The 23,272-nt window shown below is 40.4% G+C and overlaps 1 protein-coding gene and 1 long non-coding RNA gene across 2 annotated transcripts; both read right to left on the minus strand.

The window, feature by feature from the left end:
• Nucleotides 1–1,397: 1,397 nt before the first annotated feature.
• On the minus strand, nt 1,398–7,750 carry LOC130679368 (uncharacterized). The gene is made up of 4 exons (XM_057487971.1): nt 7,745–7,750; nt 5,699–5,970; nt 3,619–3,945; nt 1,398–2,357 (listed from the first exon to the last, which is right to left on the minus strand). Exons 1-4 carry the CDS (start codon nt 7,748–7,750, stop codon nt 2,303–2,305), a joined length of 660 nt encoding a protein of 219 aa, XP_057343954.1. The 3' UTR covers nt 1,398–2,302.
• A 139-nt stretch (nt 7,751–7,889) lies between these two features.
• On the minus strand, nt 7,890–17,218 carry LOC130679125 (uncharacterized). The gene is made up of 5 exons (XR_008992116.1): nt 13,203–17,218; nt 12,971–13,083; nt 12,108–12,335; nt 11,081–11,114; nt 7,890–8,179 (listed from the first exon to the last, which is right to left on the minus strand). It is a non-coding gene; the product is annotated as an uncharacterized LOC130679125 (long non-coding RNA).
• Between the last annotated feature and the right edge of the window lie 6,054 nt (nt 17,219–23,272).

Genomic DNA, 23,272 nt, shown 5'->3' on the forward strand with positions numbered 1-23,272 from the left:
CACGTCGTTTTCTCCCCCTCTCCAAAATGACTACTGAGAGAGGCCCTCCTTGGTACACAACTCCCTCTAACCCGCGCCAAGGAGCACTTATATTCATTCAGTGAGGAAAACGGAATCTACCAGGGCCCAAACTACTTATCATGCATCTTCCACATGGCAAATAAAATCACTTCCTTCTGCCTGAAATTCTATAGTGACTTCCATTAGTATTTTAACAAAAACATTTTAAAAGGCCATGAAAGATCTTCCTTTCTGCTGTCTCTTAATGTCAATTTATCCCACTTTCCTTTTTAAACCTCTGGCCACAGCTGGCTCTTCTCTGCTCATGAAAACATTAGGCTTGTGTCTGCCTTTGGGCCTTTGCTCCTGTGCCTGCAAGGTCCTCACCCCCAGCCGCTGTCCCTGCTCCCAACTCTGGAACTATCGCCATGGCCTCCGTTTTCTGTTGTCTCAGAAAGGCTGCCACTGACCACCTAAATAGCTCCTCTGGTCATGAGTTATACCGCTTCCTGACACTGTTTACAGATAATATCTGTGATAACATCTCTCTCTTCACCACAGCGTACAGCTCCTAGACCGGAGACTGTGTCAGCACTTAAAACAGCACCTGGCACTGCAGACCGAGCTGATGCAGGCCATGCTGCTCATGCTGTTTGACAAGGTCCAGGCACGAGGAGGAATCCTGAAAACAGGAAACCTCATAGCTGGCCCCTGCTAATTCCCGCACTTATTTTTGCAGTTATGATGTTGGTGATTGGGCTCATATATGGGAAATCTTATGTAATTAAGATTTATTCACTTTTAGTAAATAACATAACCCAAAATATTGATCAAAGCAGCAATTCCGGAAATGAAAGCAGTGTTATGGGACCAACCGTTCCAGGCGTACTGCCACAAATAAGTGAGGCAGAACAGCCCAGGCCTCTCTTAAAACTAGATGCAGTTTGTCCTCCCCTTTGTAACAATTCAAACATGACTAACCAGGATTTCTTTAGAATATTGGCAGAGAAGGAGTTATGGGAACCTAGGCCATGGAAAAACCCATTCTCCCAAGAAACTTATATGAAACAGCAAAGTAATAAAGATTAATAGTCCCCACTGCCCAGGGCCCCCCTTATGTTGCTTATAATATTAGAAGACACCTCTGGTAACCCTCTCATAGGAAGAATTTATGATCAAAATAAAATTTATATTGACAAATATCCCATATATAAAAGTTTATGATAAATTTATAAAATATTATTATATTAATAGTAAGGTAGTAAGAGCAGATTTAGTGTTATTATATAAAGGATAAAGAGGACTGCAAGGCCCTGGTGCCTGTAAACGCAGGAAGAAAGGTGTAAACATCTGAAATTGTGGAATGAATATTATAAAAAAATAAGGTGTTTTTATTGTATTCATAGGAATGTTAAGGAATGGGTGATAGGAGTACCGTCCCTAGATTTCAGATGTAAGCCTCAACCCACATGTGTAGGATAGGATTTAATTAATAATATAGTTACACTTAATAACCAAAAGACATATAGATTGCATTTTATATAACCTGCTTAAACTTTATATAGCCTTAGACACATATCTAAAAGTCTATATAATCTTACACGCTTAAAGTAAAAATCATAGCCCACACGCTTAACCCACACGCTGTCTTACGCCATTTTCTGTTTAGCACCTAACACGTAGCTTACATGATTTACCAATCAAAATAGACTAGGGGAAAGTTAAAAATTAAATCTTAAATGGCTACTATTAGAAGAAATAATGATATTTCCTTAAGGGTAATAAGCTGAAATTATGTAAACTGACAGAAAAAGTAATGTATTATTCATAATTTTAAAAAATGTTCAACATTATGAAAACCGTAGAAAGATACAAAAATGAAGACCCTGCCGCTTGATGTCAGGAGATGTTACAACTTTAATTGTGTGTTTTGTCTCCTCATTCATCTCACTCGCTGACGCTGTCCTTTCCTTCGTGACCCACACCTCAGCTGGAGCTGGACTCCGGCACCGAGCCCATTCCAAATCTGATGTGCAAACACAGACGTTTTCTGAGGCTTGCTGGCCACGTGGAAGGCAAAGGGTGTGCTCTGGCCAGCTGCACCCAGGGAGTTCTTACTCAAGCCACCCCAGAAAGGGGCTGTGCCACCACTGCTCCCACTCTGTCCTCCCCAAAGCTGAATGCCCCAGTGGTGGAGCTGCTGTGGGGGGCAGCCACGCTCACCCCAAAGCCCCAACTGTGAGCAGGGCCTGCTGATACCCCAGACATGAAGGGTGATGAGGTGCTGCTGTCAAACACTGAGCTACTGGTCCCACTGCTGGTGGTCTGGGTCGTAGCTCCAAAGCCCGAGGTGGTAGCTGCAAAAAAGGAGGAAACAGTATCACCTTACTCCAGTAAGAATCGCTACCATCCAAAAGACAAACAACAACGAATGTTGGTGAGTTTGCAGACAAAGGGGAACCCTCCTACACTGCTGGTGGGAATGTAAATTAGATCAACCATTGTGGAAAGCAGTATGGAGGTTCCTCAAAAAACTCAAAATAGAAATACAATTTGACCCAGGAATTCCACTTCTAGAAATTTACCCTAAGAATACAGCAGCCCAGTTTGAAAAAGACAGCTGCACCGATATGTTTATGGCAGTACTATTTACAACAGCCAAGAAATGGAAGCAACCTAAGAGTCCATCATTAGACGAATGGATAAAGATGTGGTACACATACACAATGGAATATTATTCACCCAAAAGAAGAAAACAAATCCTACCATTTGCAACAACATGGATGGAGCTAGAGGGTACTATGCTCAGTGAAATAAGCCAGGTGGAGAAAGACAAGTAACAAATGATTTCACTCATATGTGCAGTATAAGAACAAAGAAAAACTGAAGGAAGAAAAGAGCAGCAGAATTACAGAACCCAAAAATGAACTAACAGTTACAAAGGGAAAGGGACTGAGGAGGATGGGTGGGAAGGGAGGGATAACGGCAGGGAAAAAGAAAGGGGGCCTTATGATTGGCATGTTTAATGTGGGGGGGTGCACGGGAAGGGCTGAGCAACACAGAGAGGACAAGTAGTGATTCTACAGTACCTCAGTACACTGATGGACAGTGACTGTAATGGAGTATGGGGGGGCAATTGGTGAAGGGGAAAGCCTAGTAAACATAATGTTCTGCATGTAATTGTAGACTGATACAAAAAAAAATACATTTTAAAAGGCCATGAATGATTTTCCTTTCTGCCTGTCTCAATGTCATTTTATCCCACTTTCCTTTTTAAACCTCTAGCCACACCTGGCTCTTCTCTGCTCATGAAAACATGAGCGCATCTCTGCCTTCAGGCCTTTACTCCTGTGCCTGCAACACACACACAGCTGCTGTCCCTGCTCCCAACTCTGGAACTGTGGCCCTGGCCTGTTTCCTATTGTGTCAGAAAGGCTGCTGCTGACTACCTAAGTAGCTCCTCCAGTCATGAGTTACACTGCTACCTAATGCTGTTCACAGATAACAACTGTGATAACATCTGTCTCTTCACCACAGCGTACAGCTCCAAGAGCGGAGACTGTGTCGGCACTTAAAACAGCACCTGGCACTGGAGACCGAGCCGATTCCAAATCTCACCTGCAAACACAGATGTGTTCTGAGGCGTGCTGGCCACGTGGCAGACAGAGGATGTATTCTGTCCAGCAGCACCCTGGGATTTCTAAATCAAGCCTCCTTCGAAAGGTGCTGTACCACCAGTTTTCCGACTCCACCTTGCCGCAAAGTGGAACATCCTTGTGGTGGAGCTGCTGTTGGGGGCAGCCACGCTCATCCCAAAGCCCCCACTGCCAGCGGGGCCTGCTGGCACCCAGGACATGAAGGGTGATGGGGTGGTACTGCCATACACTAAGGAACTGGTCCTGCTGCGGGTGATCTGGGTCGTAGCTCCAAAGCCCGAGGTGGTGGCTGCAAAACAGGAGGAAACATGGATCATTGTCTAACCCCATACACAAAAGTATGTTCGAAGTGGATCACAGACCTGAATGTAAGTCATGAAACCATAAAAGTCTTAGACAAAAACAGGCAAAAATCTCTTGGACATAAACATGAGTGACTTCTTCATGAACGTATCTGCCCAGGCAAGGGAAACAAAAGCAAAAATGAACAAATGGGACTATATCAATCTTAAAACCTTCTGTAGAGTAAAGAACACCATCAACAGAACAAAAGGACATCCTACAGTAAGGGAGAATATATTCATAAATGACAGACCTGATAAAGGGTTGATATCCAAAATATATAAAGAGCTAACAGAGCTCCACAAACAAAAAGCAAATAATCCAATTAAAAAATGGGCAGGGGAGCTGAACAGACAGTTCTCCAAAGAAGAAATTCAGATGGCAAACAGACACATGAGAAGATGTGCCACATTGCTTGTCATCAGAGAAATGCAAATTAAAACCACAATGAGTTATCACCTCACACCAATAAGGCCCGCCGCCATCCAAAACACAAACAACAAATGTTGGCGAGGCTGTGGAGAAAGGGGAACCCTCCTACCATGTTCGTGGGAATGTAAAATAGTTCAACCATTGTGGAAAGCAATATGGAAGTTCCTCAAAAAGCTCAAAATAGAAGTACCATTTGACCCAGGAATTCCACTCCTCGGAATCTACTCTAAGAATACAGCAGCCCCGTGTGAAAAAGACAGATGTACCCCTATGTTTATCACAGCACTATTTACAACAGCCAAGAAATGGAAACAACCTGCATGTCCATCAGTAGATGAATGGATAAAAAAAGATGTGATACAAATGCACCATGGAATATAATTCAGCCATAAGAAGAAAACAAATACCACCAATTGCAACAACATGGATGGAGCTAGAGGGTATTATGCTCAGTGAAACAAGCCAGGTGGAGAAAGACAAGTACCAAATGATTTCACTCCTCTCTGGAGTATAAGAACAAAGGAAAAACTGAAGGAACAAAACAGCAGCAGAATCACAGAACCCAAGAATGGACTAACAGTCACCAAAGGGAAAGGGACTGAGGAGGATGGGGGGGAAGGGAGGGATGAGAACCGGGTAAAATAAAGCGGGCATTATGATTGGCAGGTATAATGTGTGGGGACACGGGGAGGGCTAGGCTATACAGAGAAGACAAGTAGTGATTTTACAGCATCTTACTATGCTGATGGACAGAGACTATAATGGGGTATGTGTGCGGTACTTGGTGAAGGAGGGAGCCTAGTAAATATAATGTTCTTCAGGTAATTGAAGATTGATACCAAAAAAAAAATTTTAAGGGCCATGAATAATCTCCCTTTCTGCATGTCTCTTAATGTCATTTTATCCCACTTTCCTTTTTAAACCTCTAGCCACACCTGGCTCTTCTCTGTTCATGAAAACATAAGCTTGTCTCTGCCTTTGGTCCTTTGCTACTGTGCCTGCAATGTCCTGAACCCCAGCCGCTGTCCCTGCTCCCAACTCTGGAATTGCGGTGATTGCCTCAGTTTTCTACTGTCTCGGAAAGGCTGCTGCTTTCTACCTAAATAGCAACTCCGGTCATGAGTTACAATGGTACCTGATGCTGTTTACAGATAACTTCTGTGATAACATCTAAATCTTCACCACAGCGTACAGCTCTAAAAGCAAAGACTGGGTCAGCACTTAAAACAGTGCCTTGCACTGCAGACCGAGTCCACTCCAAATCTTACCTGCAATCCCAGACGTGTCCTGAGGTGTGCTGGCCATGTGGAAGGTAGAGGGTGTGCTCTGGCCAGCTGCACCCAGGGAGTTCGGATTCAACCCTCCCCAGAAAGGGTTCTTGAGACCAGTTCTCCCACTCCGTCCTGACCCAAAGCCAAATATCCCAGTGGTGGAGCTGCTGTGGGGGGCATCCATGCTCATCCGAAAGTGCCCTCTGCCAGCGGGACCTGCTCACACGCTGGACGTCAAGGGCGATGAGGTGGTGCTGCCAAAGACTGAGCTACTGGTCCCGCTGCTGGTGGTCAGGGTCATAGCTCCAAAGGCTGAGGTGATGACTGCAAAAAAGGAGGAAACATGGATCACTGTCTAACCCCATACACAAAAGTAAATTCAAAATGGGTCAAAGACCTGAATGTAAGTCATGAAACCATAAAAGTCTTAGACAAAAACAGGCAAAAATCTCTTGGACATAAACATGAGTGACTTCTTCATGAACATATCTACCCAGGCAAGGGAAACAAAAACAAAAATGTACAAATGGGACTATATCAAGCTTAAAAGCTTCTGTACAGTAAAGAACACCATTAACAGAACAAAAGGACATCCTACAGTAAGGGAGAATATATTCATAAATGAAAGATCTGATAAAGGGTTGACATCCAAAATATATAAAGAGCTAACACAGCTCAACAAACAAAAACCAAATAATCCAATTAAAAAATGGGCAGGGGAGCTGAACAGGCAGTTCTCCAAAGAAGAAATTCAGATGGCAAATAGACACATGAAAAGATGCGCCACATCACTTGTCATCAGAGAAATGCAAATTAAAACCACAATGAGATATCACTTCACACCAGTAAGGATGGCCACCATCCAAAACACAAACAACAACAAATGTTGGCGAGGATGTGGAGAAAGGGGAACCCTCCTACACTGCTGGTGGGAATGTAAAATCGTTCAACCATTGTGGAAAGCTATATGGAATTTCCTCAAAAAGCTCAAAATAGAAATACCATTTGACCCAGGAATTCCACTTCTAGGAATTTACCCTAAGAATACAGCAGCCCATCTTGAAAATGACATATGCACCCCTATGTTTATCGCAGTACTATTTACAGCAGCCAAGAAATGGAAACAACCTACGTGTCCATCAGTAGATGAATGGATAAAAAATATGTGGTACATATGCACAATGGAATATAATTCAGCCATAAGAAGAAAACAAATCCTACCATTTGCAACAATATGGATAGAGCTACAGGGTATTATGCTCAGTGAAATAAGCCAGGTGGAGAAAGACAAGTACCAAATGATTTCACTCATATGTGGAGTATAAGAACAAAGGAAAAACTGAAGGAACAAAACGGCAGCAGAATCACAGAACCCGAGAATGGACTAACAGTTACAAAGGGAAAGGGACTGAGGAGGATGGGGGGGAAGGGAGGGATAAGGGCAGGGTAAAAGAAAGGCGGCATTATGATTAGCATGTATAATGTGGGGGTTTATGGGGAGGGCTAGGCTACACAGAGAAGACAAGTAGTGATTCTACACCATCTCACTACGCTGACAGACAGTGACTCTAATGGGGCTTGTGCGGGGTACTTGGTGAAGGGGGGAGCCAAATAAACATAATGTTCTTATGGTAATTGTAGATTGATACCAAAAAGAAATTTTTTTTTACATGCCGGAAATGATCTTCCTTTCTGCCTGTCTCTTAATGTCATTTTTATCTCACTTTCCTTTTTAAACCTCTAGCCAAACCTGACTCTTCTCTGCTCATGAACACATAAGCTCGCCTCTGCCTTTGGGCCTTTGCTCCTGTGCCTACAAGGTTCTCACCCCCAGTCGCTGTCCCTGCTCCCAACTCTGGAACTGCAGCCGTGGCCTCCGTTTTCTACTGTCTCTGAAAGGCTGCCACTATCTACCTAAATAGCTCCTCCGGTCATGAGTTACACTGCTACCTGATGCTGTGTATTCAATAGATTTTTTCCATTCTGTCCATATGCTTTTCTTCTTCCCAGTATTTACATAATGAATGATCATATCTGAAGTACTATCATGTCACCTGCTTTCTCCCCGAATTCCAGTGCAATCTAAGTTCTACTACTGCTTATTATAAATTCTATAAATGCATTTAGTTGTCAGGTAATGACCCAATTAAATAAGTGTTTTATAATTTACTGAACAAGTCTATTACTCAACAGGTTGTTTGGATGTTTCCAAGTTTTGTCTGTGTAAGTTATAAAGTCATGACGAACTGATCTGCTGTGTGCTGTGAGGGGAAGGGAAGCTTTTCCTTTGTTACGACACAATTTTAGACTTCATGAACTTACATCTTAGTAGACTGCAAAAGCATTAAGCAGGCAGCATTTCCCTAAAAGGTATTTATCATTATCATAAAAGTTTATTATACGAAGTCTCTCTTTTTCTCTTTAGCTTCTCTTTCATATTTCTCAAGTGTCCTTTTGTCAACCATTACAGTCAAATACCTGAAAACATTTGAAGACAAAAGAAGCACTTAATTACTCACAAATTATTCAATGAAGTTAAGGAAATTTAAAGCCCTTGCAGGGAATTCCAACTTCAGAAACCAACTATTTTAAAGTAAAGGTACCACTGGATAGATGGTGCAATCACAGAAAATCTCTGTGGAAAAGACATTTACATAGTCTCAAATTATCTTCCCCAGGATAACAGGGAAAAAATAACTTTACATTGGAGAATCCCAGCAGACATCACCTTAACCAAGTAATCATGACTAATATCACCAGTAATCAACAAAACATGCCGAATACTGACATTATGTACCCCTGACTGAATGCTCTGATAAGAGTACAATGTATCTTCGGTGATATTTTGCCCAAAATCTATATACTCAATTTTTTTGTAAAAAGCATCACTCAAACCCAATACAAGAACATATAAAGCCACTGAATAGCACTCTTCAAATGATGATGGTCATGAAAGACAAGACTGAGTAAATGTCACAAGTGAGAGGAGAATAAGGAGACTTAACAAATAAATGCAGTGCACCCTTCTAGAACAGAAAAACTACATTAGTGGAGAAACTGGTAAAATTCAAATCAGACCTACATAGTTTAGTTAATTTTGCACCAATGTTAACTTCCTAGTTTTGATGACTGTACTATAGTTATTTAATGTTAACGTTAAGGTATGCTGAATGAAAGACAAATAGGAAGCCTATACTGTTTTTGCAACATTTCTCCAAGCCAAATTATTTCAGAATAAAAATTTTTTTAAAAAGCAAATGTAAATACTAAACAAAATTAATTCCAACAGTGTTGTCCAAGAAATTAGGCCTAATACATTTCAATATTTAATATTTTATAAATATTTGTCAAAAAGAGATTATAATTTTAAAATAATTCCTTAGTAATAACTAACCATTCCCTTGCCACAATCTATCCAAATCAAAGCCTTCCTGTTCTGGCCTTCATCTCTATGTGTGCTCTGCAGTCATCTACAGAGCATGCTTCCAACCAACCATAGAAGCCCAGGAAAATGCCAACCAAAATTACAGCCAATAAGCAAAAAATATATTCTTCTAAAATACATAAAGTGGGCCCAACATGTCCATCCATAGAGCCTTAGGTAAGGATTCCTTTTTAATAGCTTCTTTTAGGGTCTGTTGTGGAAATTTTCACAAGTAACTGGCAAGATTACCAACTAAGACTATTTAAAGCAAAACCATGAAGATAAGCCCTCTGAATCCTCTGATGATATAGTTTAAAGAAATGGGTCTGATTTAGGAGGGATTAAAAATGAAAGGCCTTATCCTACAGTAGGGGAGAATATATTTGTAAACAACCCATCTGATAAAGTGTTAACATCCAAAATATATGAAGAACTCATGTGCCTCAACACCCAAAAAACAATAACCCAATTAAAAACTGGGGGAAGGACATGAACAGACACTTCTCCAAAGAAGAAATACAAAGGACCAGCAGGCACATGCAAAGATCCACATCGCTAATCATAAGGGAAATGCAAATTAAAACCACACTGAGGTATCCCCTCACACCAGTCAGGATGGCCACTCTCTGAAGACAAGAAATAACAAATGCTGCTGAGGATGTGGAGAAAGGAGAACCCTCCTACACTTTGGTGGGAATGTAAATTGGTGCAATTGCTGTGGTAAACGGTATGGAGGTTCCTCAAAAAACTAAAAATAGAAATACCATTTGACCCAGTAATTTACCCCCCCAAAAAACACAAAATCCCTGATTTTGAAAGTCATATGCACCCCTATGTTTATTGCTGCACTATTTGCAATAACCAAGGTATGGAAGCAACCTAAATGTCCATCAATAAAATAAAAGATAGATAAATTTCAATAGAATGAAGGATAGATAAATTTATCTAAAGGATAAAGATGTGGTACATATACATAATGGAATATTATTCAGCCATAGAAAGAAAAGAAATACTGCCATTTCCAACAACATGGATGGATCTAGAAGGTATTATGCTCAGGGAAACAAGCCAGACAAAGACAAATACCATATGATTTCACTTATTTGTGGAATATAAAAACAAAGCAAAACAGAAGGAACAAAACAGCAGTAGACTCAGACACTGAGAAGTGACCAATGGTTACCAAGCTGGTGGGGAAAGAGGCTGAGGGGGATAAAAGGACACAATAATTCACAATCACAGTATAATTTGGTCAGAATAGTAAAGCATGGAGAACATAGTCAATGATTCTGTAACATATTTCTACGTTGATCAACAGTAATCACACTAGAGAGGATGAGGATTTAATAATATGCGTAACTGTTGAACCATTGTGTTGTACGTTTGAAACTAAAACACTGTAAATCAATGATACTTCAATTTAAAAAAAAGAAAAGCCTTTTAATTAAAAAGATTTTCAATATTAGAATACATCACCAAAGTTCAACCATGGTGTTTTCATATCTTCTAATCTTAGCATGTTAGCCAACCACCTATCTTTGATTATAAATTTAAGGAGTTGATGGATTAGAAAAAACTTTCCCCCATGCACCTAATTCAAGTACTGCTTTTCATTACTCCCAAGAAAATTATATTCAAAGCAGACTGACATTTCCCATAATCTAGGATTCTGTATTAGTTTTTATAAAAAAATCTAAAACGCAGCTTTCATAAATCCATTTATGCTCCTGGTGGTGATGACAGAAGATTTTAGAGAAGACCTAAATTCCATCAGAAAATTCTAACAACGATCATACTGCAAAAACTACTTAACATCAGCTTTCCCTACAAGTAATGTCATTTTATTATTAATTTTTCTTAAGTTGGGGTAATCTGTTTTATCCCCCTTTGTGTGAATGTTTGCAATGCCCAAAACATTCCATTAAATTAACTATTATTTAACAGAAAATACTTACATTATTTGTCCTCCAATGGTTGACTTGCCAGCATCTAAAAGTAATCATCAACAATGTGTAAACCAGGTGTAAAAGACAAAACCCCCAAATACCAACAATTAAAAACACCAACAACTGAAGGCATCATTCAGCTGATATAATTACATCTTGCAACAGCAACTGAAATGATAGGAATTTGGGGCACACGCTCTGGCTGGTTACCTTCCTCTTTGTAAAATGAAGCTGCTAAGATCTCCTGCAGCTCAACAATGACTGAGAACTACTTTACTGATAAAGAAATGAATTTTTGGACAGATTCCTCCCTGACCGTTAGCTTAGAGCACAGCAACAACAGAATATAAATTACCGCAGTGGAGCCTCAGTGGACAGCAAGAGCAGACCAGGACTGAGAGCTCCATTTAGGTGGTCGGTGTGCCTTTACAAATTTCAAAAGGGTTCTCGCTACTGAAAAAGAATAGGGGAAGCCAGAGATAAAGAGAAGGAAAAAGGACACATAATCCTGTATTTTCCTTTCACAATTTTGGGAGTAAGTCAGACAGAGAACACCTGAATAAATAAAATAGGGTTTTGTTTTGTGCTAAACCAGCAACCTGACTAGCATCCAGAACTCACTCCAATTAATTTCTTACATTACGCAAAATCAAACTACATAGTAAAGTCAATCCTATAAAGTTAACAGAATAACTGAAGTTCACATAAAAAAATAGGCACATTTTCTAGAATGTTAATTAATAAATGTCATAATATGCTGAGCCATCATCGGTGGTGTAGAGACCAATTATGCATCATAGAAATATACTGTAGCTTATTTTCTTCCAGCTTCTATTCCATTATACAACTGTCAATCGGTCCAACCTTCAAGAATAAAGTGCTGACAATTTTTTGCCAGCCAAAAATTCAAGTTAAAAGTCAAGACATTTTAGATCAATTCCATTCAGTTTCACTAAACATCTCCAAGTAGCGAAGATGTTCTGTTTGTTGTACGCAGTAACTTTGGTCATTTCTTATTGCTGTGAATGCAACTTACCCACATGCCCCATGAATACTACATTTACATGTTCCTTCTTAGGAGCACCTGGCGGTGTATCCACAGATTTGGGTTCTGGTACCTCCTCTTCCTCCTCCATCATCTCCTGGGCACTTTCCTCTGGGGGCCTTCCACCTCCAAAGGAGCCACCCACTGGCTCTGCTTCACTGATGTCTTCTTTGTGCTCCCATGATTCTTCTGGGGACATTTCTGTCTCCCCATTTTCTACTGAAATAAGGTATTTTAACTCAGTATTCTGGTAAAATATTTATAGTCTATACTTTAAAACACAGATGCTTTCAAACAACAAATAGAACTTTGCATATTTAGTTCCACTTTCCAATGTCTAGTGACACATAGGAAAGTATCTTTCACAACAGAAATGGATAATAGCTTTCAAGCTGGCCTCACTGCTGACATCAGAGCTCTGACTCAGAGACTACAAGAGATTGCTATTTTTATAAAGCTTCATTTCATAAGGACAAACAAAGTGTGAACAGGAGATGTATCATCTGTAACAGCCCAGTAACTCCAGCGTCAAAATGCCCTGACAGTGGAAAAAAGGGAAAGTTTAAAACCAGGACACAGGATTTAGGGGCTCTTTTCTTTTTCCTCTACAAGTAATATCTTTGGTATCAACTTTTTGGAAATATAAAACCCTTAAAAATAAGAAAGTTACAAAAAGGAAGGAAATTTTTCACAAAGTAAATGGAACAAGTATAACTATTTAAACTGACTTTACCATTCTTCCACCCAATTCTTCTATATTGACAACTACTAAATGTATCACGGCATTGTCAATCCAAACACAAAGATTCAATGTCAGTGTTAAATGTAGGCATTACAATAATCATGACACTTACATGTGCACCTTAAATCTTGAGAGTGAAAGAGTTTCATAATACTGTATTCATATGGTCAGAAATTTTCTTACCAACAGGTTCTGAAAGTTCCATGCTAACAGCTGAATTTGAACCTGGACAAGAAATTGAGATATAATATATATTTACAAAACAATATTTAGCTTTATACACTACAGACAACTTAAATGTTTTTTCAATTAGATATTCAAAGAGTCATCTTGTAGATGCTTACCTTCACACAACAATTGTTCCTCTTGAGAAAGTTCCACAGGTGCTATTTAATAGAAATAAGTTCTATTAAAAATTGAAATTACACATCCATTTTATTTATGTTCTAAAATACAGTAAAAACATAAATTCAATAACCCAACAAAAATCTCAACAATCCAGACCTAACTAATGGCAACTAACTCAGGTTTTCAAACTATAAGTCTGTTTAACCTACTTCTAAAAATCTGCCAATCACAGCCAATTTTGAAACCTTTTCAGTAATGGAAATGTACTCATAAAAGTATGCTTGTTCTCGTATTTTGCTTCAAAAACTTTTCTGTCACAGATATTTAAAGAGTAATCAACAGCATACACAGATCAGATTAGTAAGATTTTGCTCAACAAAGACACATTACTTCTCTAGTTTCTCTTGGTAGCTGTAGTCAAAGAAGGCTATGATTAGCCCTTTTAAAAATTCTATAATCATACATATTTTATCATCAAGATCCTGGAATAAGTTCTATTTGATACCAAGAAAGTACAAAGGACATTCATATAAAGTCCCTGAAATGTGTATGGGCCCTTATGACATCTCAGAAATGATGATTAAAATGACACTGTTTTTGTCCCTCTATTAGAATTCTAAGATCAAGAAACAATCCAGTTTCCACAATTGTCACGCTGAAAATCTACTTATGATATTACTGAAAGAGATGTATGAGAAATATATACTGATACTTAAATGTTTAAGTTTATTTTTATATCTGAAAGCCTAATGATACTCCGGTATGAAAGTGCCCTTGCTTTAAAGAATCTCCAAGATGCAAAAAAGACATTGAAGAATTTGAAGTCACATGAATCCTGCACACCAATAAACAGTGAATTCATAATCTCTCAAAGTTACATTTAAACTCACTCCCCTGGAGTGTTAAGACCTGTAAGTCAAGAAAAGTTTTGGGCCCAATCTTCCATAATATGAAGTAGTGAAGAAAGGAGTTTCTTGCCCCTGAAAGGTAAAGGGCAACCAAGATCTTTTGAGAAGTGACATGCTGAGCGTCGCAGCTGCAGATGATCCTACACAGTGGTATTTGGATGACCTTTGAATGGAAAGACACCTCAGCCAGCAACATCAGCATGGCTCCCACCGCGGCGCAGTGCAGCTGGAGAGGAGAGGCTAAACACAGAGGTAACAGGGGTGACACCGGACAGGTGCAGGAAGGAAGAGTGAAGGGTCTAAGACACCCCAACCTATGCGATTAGCAGGATGTTAACAGAAATGGAAAAAGCATTTGAACTAGGTTTGGAAGGAAGAGGAATTGTACTTCACAAAAGATTTTTTTTTCACTTCCTATTTAAAAGAAAAGTTTACAGGTATAGTAAGGAAAAATCACTCAACTTCCAGAGAAAGTCAGGCAGTGCTAGGTGATCAGGCTGACGTGCGAACCTCAGGATGGAGGAGGCAGCAGACGCTGGTGCTGAGAGGCCAGCACTGGGCTGACTCCTGGCTTTAAAGCCTACAGTGTCATGTACAAGTTGTGAGAGGCAATTATTTCACTGAATCATGGAAATGGCATGTCATCTGCCTGAGAGAACTGCTTAGAGCACTGAATGAGAATAAGCATTTGTTTAGTTTCAATTAAAGAACTCCTCGCACCTAAGAGATATTCAACAAGTGACTCCCCACTCCCTAATATGTAATGAGCCATCAGTTCAATTCTCTCAACTAACATGTACTGCACATCTATTATGGGCCAGACAGGGATAGAAACACTCACAAATCCACAGTGCTGGAGGCAGGGTTGGAGGTTGTGGCAAATTACCCTAAATCCCTTTAAATTTTTATTGAGCCCTCATGTGCTGATTGCTATCTTATTTAAGCTCCCCCCAAACCCTATGAAGTAAGCGGTAACTTACCAAACATTCTGACATATTCGAATGGGCTTCTCCAAGTTACACAAATGCCACCTTGCCCTTCCTCAGACAGCCCCTGCTGAAAATCCCTCAGTAAAAGTAAACCGAGTAAGTGATGACACAGTTAGGATGGTCAAGCATTGTAAGGCAAGGAAGACGGAGACAATCAGTATGGGGGGCTCTCTCATCACTTATAAGACATCCCAAACTGCAAATGGGCTTTATAAGACCCAACAGTACACACACCTCAACACCTGGTTCTACAACCAACTCTTAGATTTACAAATATACAATACATGCCTAAGGCTGTAAGGCACCTCTCAGGACAGTGACATCAGTCATAAGACTACCTCCATGGCTGCATAACGCAGCATAATAAAAATCTGTTCATGGTTTCATTTTTCAAAACACCCTACATTTATAATGCATTTGTCTTGAGTTTGTACAGCTTACAGAGGCAGGGACAGGGTCAAGTACAAACAGCAATTAAGTTATTAATATACACGTAATGATGACATTAAAGGGCCTCAAAATAAGAAGCTGACAATAGTTTCCCCAGGATGGAAGAAAAAAAGCTTATCCTTGCATTCAGACCACGGATCACGTTACAATTCAAATGGCAATGGTGGCAACATCTGCGAACTGATGTTTTTGGAGCAATGAACCAGAAAAATCACAGATACAGCAACATGTTCTTTACATTTAAACTTGTCAGTGTATTTGTACCCAGTCTCTTCTCTCACACACATCTCCAACCCTTTCTCATTCTACTCCTATTATTCATAATATACATCACATCCAGATTTACTCGCTACTAATGAGCATAGGCTTGTAATTCTACCAGCTCCAAAGTCACTTGTTCATGGCTGGCAAACATAACCATTGGGGCTTGATTTCCAAGTCCTGCACACTTCATATCTGCTAGTCGAAGAGAAGTTAGTCAACCTCCCAAGGAATGAAATCAGTTTCATATTTCCTAATGGTATCTCCATGTTCAGAAGATACATCCTCATCAAGTACACACCCTCATCAAGTATTCAAAAAAGAACAATTCTAATTAGGTGGGAAAGTTTATCAGAAGTGTACTAGTTAATAAAACTGCCATACCTCAAATTAAAAGAAACGAATGCTATCCTTTATGGTAAAGGAAGATTAATGAACTGGCTGTGATAAAAGGTATATTACCCAAAATTTTAAAACAAGAAGTGAAAGATTTTACCAAAAGACAGTCAGGCAACAGTACTGCCTATGGTTTAACAAAGATGATACTGTGAATCTTAAAACTAGTTAAAATTTGATAATGGTGCAATAAGCCAGACACAACAGATCACAGGTACAATTCCATTCACATGAAATATTCAGAATAGGTACATTCATACACACAGAAAGTAGCTTGGTGGTTGCCAAAAGCTGGGAAAAGGGGAGTGTTAAACAATTGCTTGAAAAGTATGATTTCCTTTGGAGGCGATGAGACTGTTTGGAACCTTGAGGTAGTAAGCTGCACAGCACTGTGAATGTACCAAATGCCACCAAACTGTTCACTTTCAAATGGTTAATTTCATGTCATATGGATTTCACCTCAATTTTTAAAAATACAATTTTTTTAAAGATTTGATTATGGATCAAAGGACTTTAACACGGAGATCTTACTTGGCCAGATCATGGGTACAGTGAAGGCCACACTCGTGGTGGGCTGTGAAAACCAGGTTTCAATTCAAGTTATATTTTAAATATAAAAGTCTGGCCAATTCTTAAATTGCTTAACCCACATAGTCCATAAATCAGCAACTTAAATGTGTACTGCTTTATATGTATAAAACTAATCTTTCATCTCTTTACACACAAAACAACAATATGCAAAAGTCATCCTACTTAAATTTCTTAGTCCTGTTGGCTAAATGGTGTTCATTATTAATGAATAAAAACTTCAGTGCTGTCGCAAAAGTCACAAGTGTCTTACGCTACCTTGAAGTGAGAAACATTGTGACAAAATTCTGTCCAATACAAGCTTCTGCAATGATGGAAATGTTCTGTTTCTGTGCTGTGATATGACTGTCACTTAGCCACGTTGTGGCTATTAAGCACTTGAAAGGTGGCTATGACCAAGAAACTGAATTTTTAATTGAAACATTTAGTTTTAATTAATTTAAAGAGCCATAAGTGCACAGTTCTAGATCCTCTTAACGATTCTCCTCAATTGTAGTACAAAACTTTCCACTTTTATCTCACCCACCCCTGCCCACCCCATTGCCCAGCTTATGATGGCTCTTTGGAGCTCCTCTAGGGTAGGACCCTTCTTGCAGCTGTAAGCACACCCACACACAGATCTCAGTTCCGGTTCCCTAAGATATTAGAAACCATCGCGGGGGGTGCGGTGGGGTGGTGTCTCATGGGACCCGGGGGTAGAGCTCCCTTTGAATTCAGGAAGGGACTAGAGCATGTTGTGAACCAGAGGTTTCCTTCCTCCACCTCCATTTCTTATCTGTGTTTTTCTCATTTCTCCATCATTCTGCTCTCACATGGAAGAGTGGCTTTCTCTGGGTTTTCAGCACTTGTGACTAACAGTTGCTAGGTTTCTGTTTTAAGATAGCAGTTTGAGGCTGGAATCTGAATCTCAGTGCCAAAGTCTCAGGGAAGGAGCCCATTGGCCCACGTGGTTCAGATGGCTCCCATGTGGTCCAGTCAGATGTGGGAGACTGGAGAGGGGTGGGATCTATGTGGTATGAACTTGACCACATAGATGGTTCAGAGAAAAGATATTTTCCAGAAAACATGGCATTTTAAGAAGTAAAAAAAAAAGCATATGTTTTATTATGCTACTAATTAAAATTCAAATAGTAGTGAAATTTTGTTACCCTCAACCCTTTTAAATAGAGCTGAGATGGTCTACCTGACAGTGTGGTCCACTTAGGGGGCCAGATTACTGGGGTTGAATCCTGGCCCCAGTATTTGCTGGCTGTGTGACCTGAGGTGAATTACTTAACCTGTCTCTATACTTTAGTTTTCTTGTTTACCAAATGGGTATGATAATATTACCTACTTGATAGAGTTATTGGGACCATTAAATGTGTTAATATAAGTAAAATGCTCAGAACTCTGCCTGGCAAAGAGTAAAAGGTTAACAAATAATAGCTATTATTATTCTTACTGGATAGTTCATTTCAATTAAGGCTTAGAGTATTTCTCAGATTATGCAAAAGAATAGAAGATGCTAGAAAGAGAATTTTGATGATCATGGAATAATAGGGCTAAACAACCATGACTAAAATTGAATATATCATTAGGATTGTGATTTAAATTCTAGAAGGTACTTTCAGTTTATAGCCTTTAAAGCTTAAACATTTCTCTTAAACAAGCTTACATAAATAATTAGTAGTTCTGCTCATTTTACCTGGAAAGAAAAACCAATTGTTCTACCAAGTTTATCAGCATCTTAAGTTTGGAACTTAAGGCCCTCGATGTCCTACTTTATGAAAGGCAAGTTACAGAATCTCTTTTCCTAGATGTCTAAAGGACCCTTTAGGATAAGGGTCTGCAAACCTTTTCTGAAAGAGCTAATAGTAAATATTTTTGTCTTTAAGGCCATATGGCCTCTATTCCGAACATTCAACTTTGTTGTGTGAAAGCAGCATATATTAAACATATGTAAATAAATGGGCATGGCTATGTTTCAATAAAGCTTTATTTGTGGACACTGAAATTCAAATTTTGTGTAATTCTCATATGTCATCATCTGTTATCTTTCTTTTGATTTTTTTTCCAACAATATAAAAATGTAAAAACCACGCTTGGCTCAGTCTCTGTACAAAAACCGTAGTGGGCTGGATCTGGCCCTCGGGCTGCAGACCGGGGTGCCTGCTTTAGGAGATGGCTGTGTTGGCATTCTGACTGTAGGCGGGTGGGAGCCAGAGGACTCCCCACAGCCCTAATGGCCCAGGGGCATTTTCACTCCCTGCTCCTCCTTACACATTCCTCTTAGAAGATGCTGAGTGTTTCTGTGACTATTGGTTGCATGCAACAGAAAACTCAAGCTGTTTGAGCAACTAGGGAATGCACTGCGTGACTTTACGGTGGGGGTTCAAAGTACCTCATCTATTTCTCTCCATCTCTTGGCTCCTCCCCCTCCACGAAGGCTTTGCCATCAGTATCCCTGTAATGGCAGGTTCATGTCCAGCTAGCAGTCGGACAGGATCTCTCTTCCTCCAAGAGTTCACACAAAACTTTTGTGTCGGATTACTTCCGTTTCATTATTGGGCCCCACGCCCTTCTGAACCAGCCGCAGTGGGCTGAGGCAAAGGAACAACCCACAGCCCCCAAGACCTGGCAGTGCTGCCCATGTTGGTTCTCCAACAGGAATAGGGGTCCTGTGACCAAGGAAAGGTGAATGGCTGCTGGGAGGCAGAGTCAACACATGTCCTCTCCACATCCAAGACATCATACTGTGACATTTAGAACCTAAATGTCCTGAACACAATGACTGAGGGAGCTACCAGAAGCAGGAAATTGCCCTTCACACCCATTCTTCTCGAAGGAATCGCTTGTCTTCCCGTGGGCAAAATTCTCTGTGCAGGGTCTAGCTTCTCTGGGCGCAGGCTTTCTGGACTTGGCAAACCCGGAGCTACAGAAAGGCTTATTTTTCATTTTCCTTGAAATCGTGTGGGTGGGGGCCTAGACTCAGACCACTCAGTTGGTTGAAATTCTCTGTAGGGGAAGCAGTCACTTGAATAGCTAACCGCTTGGCTCAGCCATTCACCACTCTCAGTAAAGGCAGACAGAGCCCAGTTTTCTAGCTGGGCTCAAAATAGCTGTGTTCTGATGTGGGCTGTCAATGATTTCATGTTGGAGATTTCCAGGCTCGGGGGGTACTGTTGACAGTTTGCTCTGCTCCCCACTCCCGCCCCACCACAGAGCCTAGCTGGTCCTACCTTTCACCAAATATAATTTATTACAAACCTTGCTCTTTTTTTTTTTTTTAACTCTCAATGACCCATTTCAGACTGAGCAGCTTTTCCTGCATCCTCTGCCAGACCAAGACTGTGGCGCTTGATTATCTACACCCACCTTAAGAGATGCCAAGCAGGTGTGTGTGTGGGGAATGTCTTTTTCCTCTGCCCTTCTTAGACTCCCTGGCTGAGGCCCTATAAATTAGACTGAAAAAGGGCAGATTAACATGAGAAAAACAAACAGAAGTTTATTAACGTGTGCATCATGCCTACACATGGGAGTACCCAGTGATGAGTAACTTATGATGGTGGTTAGAACTTGGGCTTACATAGCATCTTAACAAAAGAACAATACATTTTTAGAAAAGGGGTAAGACCAAGGAAAAGAACTTGGTTTCTTATAGGAAGGTAAATGTATGTGGAACACTAATGGAAGATAAGGGCAAGTTAGTGTTGTGTTATGTAGATTGCTCTGGTGCCATCTCCAAGCTGATGAGGATCTAAAGTTGTATCTTTCCTGACAGAGAGGGGTGAGCAGTCACCTTTACAAATTTCTGTCCTGCTTTAGGCAAATAGGGGGAGGGCAGAGAGCTTTTCTTACATGTTTTTTCTCAAATACCTTCAGCTCAAAATAATTTCCATGTCAAAGTGGCAAATTTGGGGATGACATATTCTGTTAGCTTTTCAGGGAACCCTCAGGACACAGTCCAGGGCTGACTGAGTCTTGGGCTGGTGTTTCAGACCCCGCCTTGTGTGCCTGGGTGCGTGTGCCTGCAGACACTCTGCCTCCCTGAGACGTCTGCCATACCCCAGCTAGTCAGCCCTGAATGTGGCAGCAGGATAGCCAGCGACCTCAGGGCTGCCCCACCCTCTGCAGAGATCCATGGACAGTGGGAGCTGCAGAGAGCTGTGGCTAAGAGGGAAGAAGTAGCAAGCATCTCTGCTTAGCTGCAGTAGTGCATTCATTGTTAGCATGTATTTTATTTTATTCTATTGCCTTTATTGATCACTTGCTGTGACCGGACCTTGGACTAAGCACTTTGCACATGTTATGATGCATTTAATCCTACGCCAACCTTCAGAGGCAATAGCAGGAGGCTGATCTTCCTCCTTCTATGTGGCTCCCTCAACAGGGCACTCTTTCACGGGAGACAGTGACTTTTAAAAACACCATTGGATCTCATCACTCCCCTGCTTAAAATCCTCCTGTAGGACAACCATTGGGAATAAAATCCAAATCTTCCACCATGGCCCATGCTTTGCATCATCTGGTCCCTGCCTGTCTCTACCCTGTAACATGCCTCCCCTTTCTCCTGTTGCTCCACCCACACTGGCCTTCTCTCTGTCCTTGAATATGCAGCATGTTTCCATCTCAGGGAGTCTGTACTTGCAGTTCCGTCTGCCTGCAGCATTCTTTCCTTCTCCCTGTCCTCTTTGGAAGGAAGCCACTAAGTACAGCCCACCCTTATGGGTGGGGAGTTAAATGCACTTCCTTGAAGACAGACTATGATATTATTATTTTTTAAATAAATCATTATTTATTATTTATATTGAAGTATATAGTTCACGTACAGTATTATATTGGTTTCAAGTATACAACATAGTGATTCAACAGTTGCACAACCTATTAAATCCTCACCCCAACTGGTGCAGTTATGATCTGTCAGCACAGGAAGATGTTACAGAACTATTGACTATATTATCTATGCTGTACTTTCATCCCTGTGACTAATTTATATTATGTTTGAGATTTTTGTGCCCCCTTATCCCCTTCACCTATTTCATCCATCCACCCTAAGCCCTCCTCCATGATAACCACAGTCACTTCTCAGTGTCTGTGAGTCTACTGTTGTTTTGTTTTATTTGTAGGTTCTGTAAATAAGTGAAATCATAGGGCATTTGTCTTTCTCCACTTGGCTTATTTCATTTAGCATAATACCCTCTAGGCCCATCTATGTTGTTGCAAATGGCAGGATTTCTTTTTTGTGGCTGAATAATATTCCATTGTGTATATGTACCACATCTTTTTCCATTCATCTATTGATGGACACTTTGATTGCTTCCATACTTGGCTATTGTAAATAATGTGGCAGTAAACATAGGGGTGCACATATCTTTTCAAATCAGAGATTTTGTTTTCTTTAGGTAAATTCCTAGAAGTAGAGTTACTGGGTTGTATGGTATTTCTATTTTCACTTTTTTAAGGAACCTCCATACTACTTTCCACAGTGGCTGCATGATATTATTATTATTATTATTATTGTCTTATTTTTATAATTAGAAAAAATGGTCCCACATGAAGGATAAAGAGGACTGCATTCCTGTAGAGCAAAAACCCATAACTTCTTGCCTATCCCAGGTAGGACTGGAAGTGTGGCAAGGGCCAGCTGCCCACCAGTGCTGCAAGAGGTGCAAAACCTGAGTATTCAAGCCCAAGGGTCAACAGCTTCAAAAAAGCTGACACCAAAAATCAAAAACAAAAGCCAGGCCATCATTCAGCCTGTTCAGATGCTTCTTACAGACTTTGGTTTTCATTCTCTCCAGCATCCCTTTGTTTTTATTATTATTATTGAAGTATCATTGATATACAGTCTTATGTTGGTTTCAGATACACAACACAGTGGTTCAACGTTCACCTATATCATCAAGTCCTCACCCCCTCCAGTGCGGTCACTGTCCATCAACATAGTCAGATGTTACAGAATCATTAACAGTCTTCTCCGTGCTGTACTACCATCCCTGTGACCAACCTATATTGTGATTGCTAATTACTGTGCCCCTTAATCCCCTTCTCCCTCCCCACAAACCCTCCCAAGCCCCTTCTTTTTGCTAACCGCTAGTCCCTTCTTGGTGGCTGTGAGTCTGCTGCTATTTTGTTCCTTCTGTTTTGCTTTGTTGTTATACTCCACAAATAAATGAAATCACTTGGTATTTGTCTTTCTCTACCTGGCTTATTTCACTGAGTATAATACCCTCTGGATTCATCCATGTTGTTGCAAATGGCAGGATTTCTTTTATTTTTATGGCTGAATAATATTCCATTGTGTATATGAACCACATCTGCTTTATCCAGTCATCTATTGATGGACACTTAGGTTTCCAACCTCCCTTTTGATGGTCAGGGGTCTGCTTTCCTAGGTGGCTCTTCCTCTGAGTGACCTTGGACAAATGATGTGGCCACATATGTCATTTTAGGGCTGTTTATTCAACAAAGCTACCATACTTCAGGCGATGTTCT

Source organism: Manis pentadactyla, chromosome 10 (genome assembly GCF_030020395.1).
Source record: "Manis pentadactyla isolate mManPen7 chromosome 10, mManPen7.hap1, whole genome shotgun sequence".
Classification (NCBI taxonomy): domain Eukaryota; kingdom Metazoa; phylum Chordata; class Mammalia; order Pholidota; family Manidae; genus Manis; species Manis pentadactyla.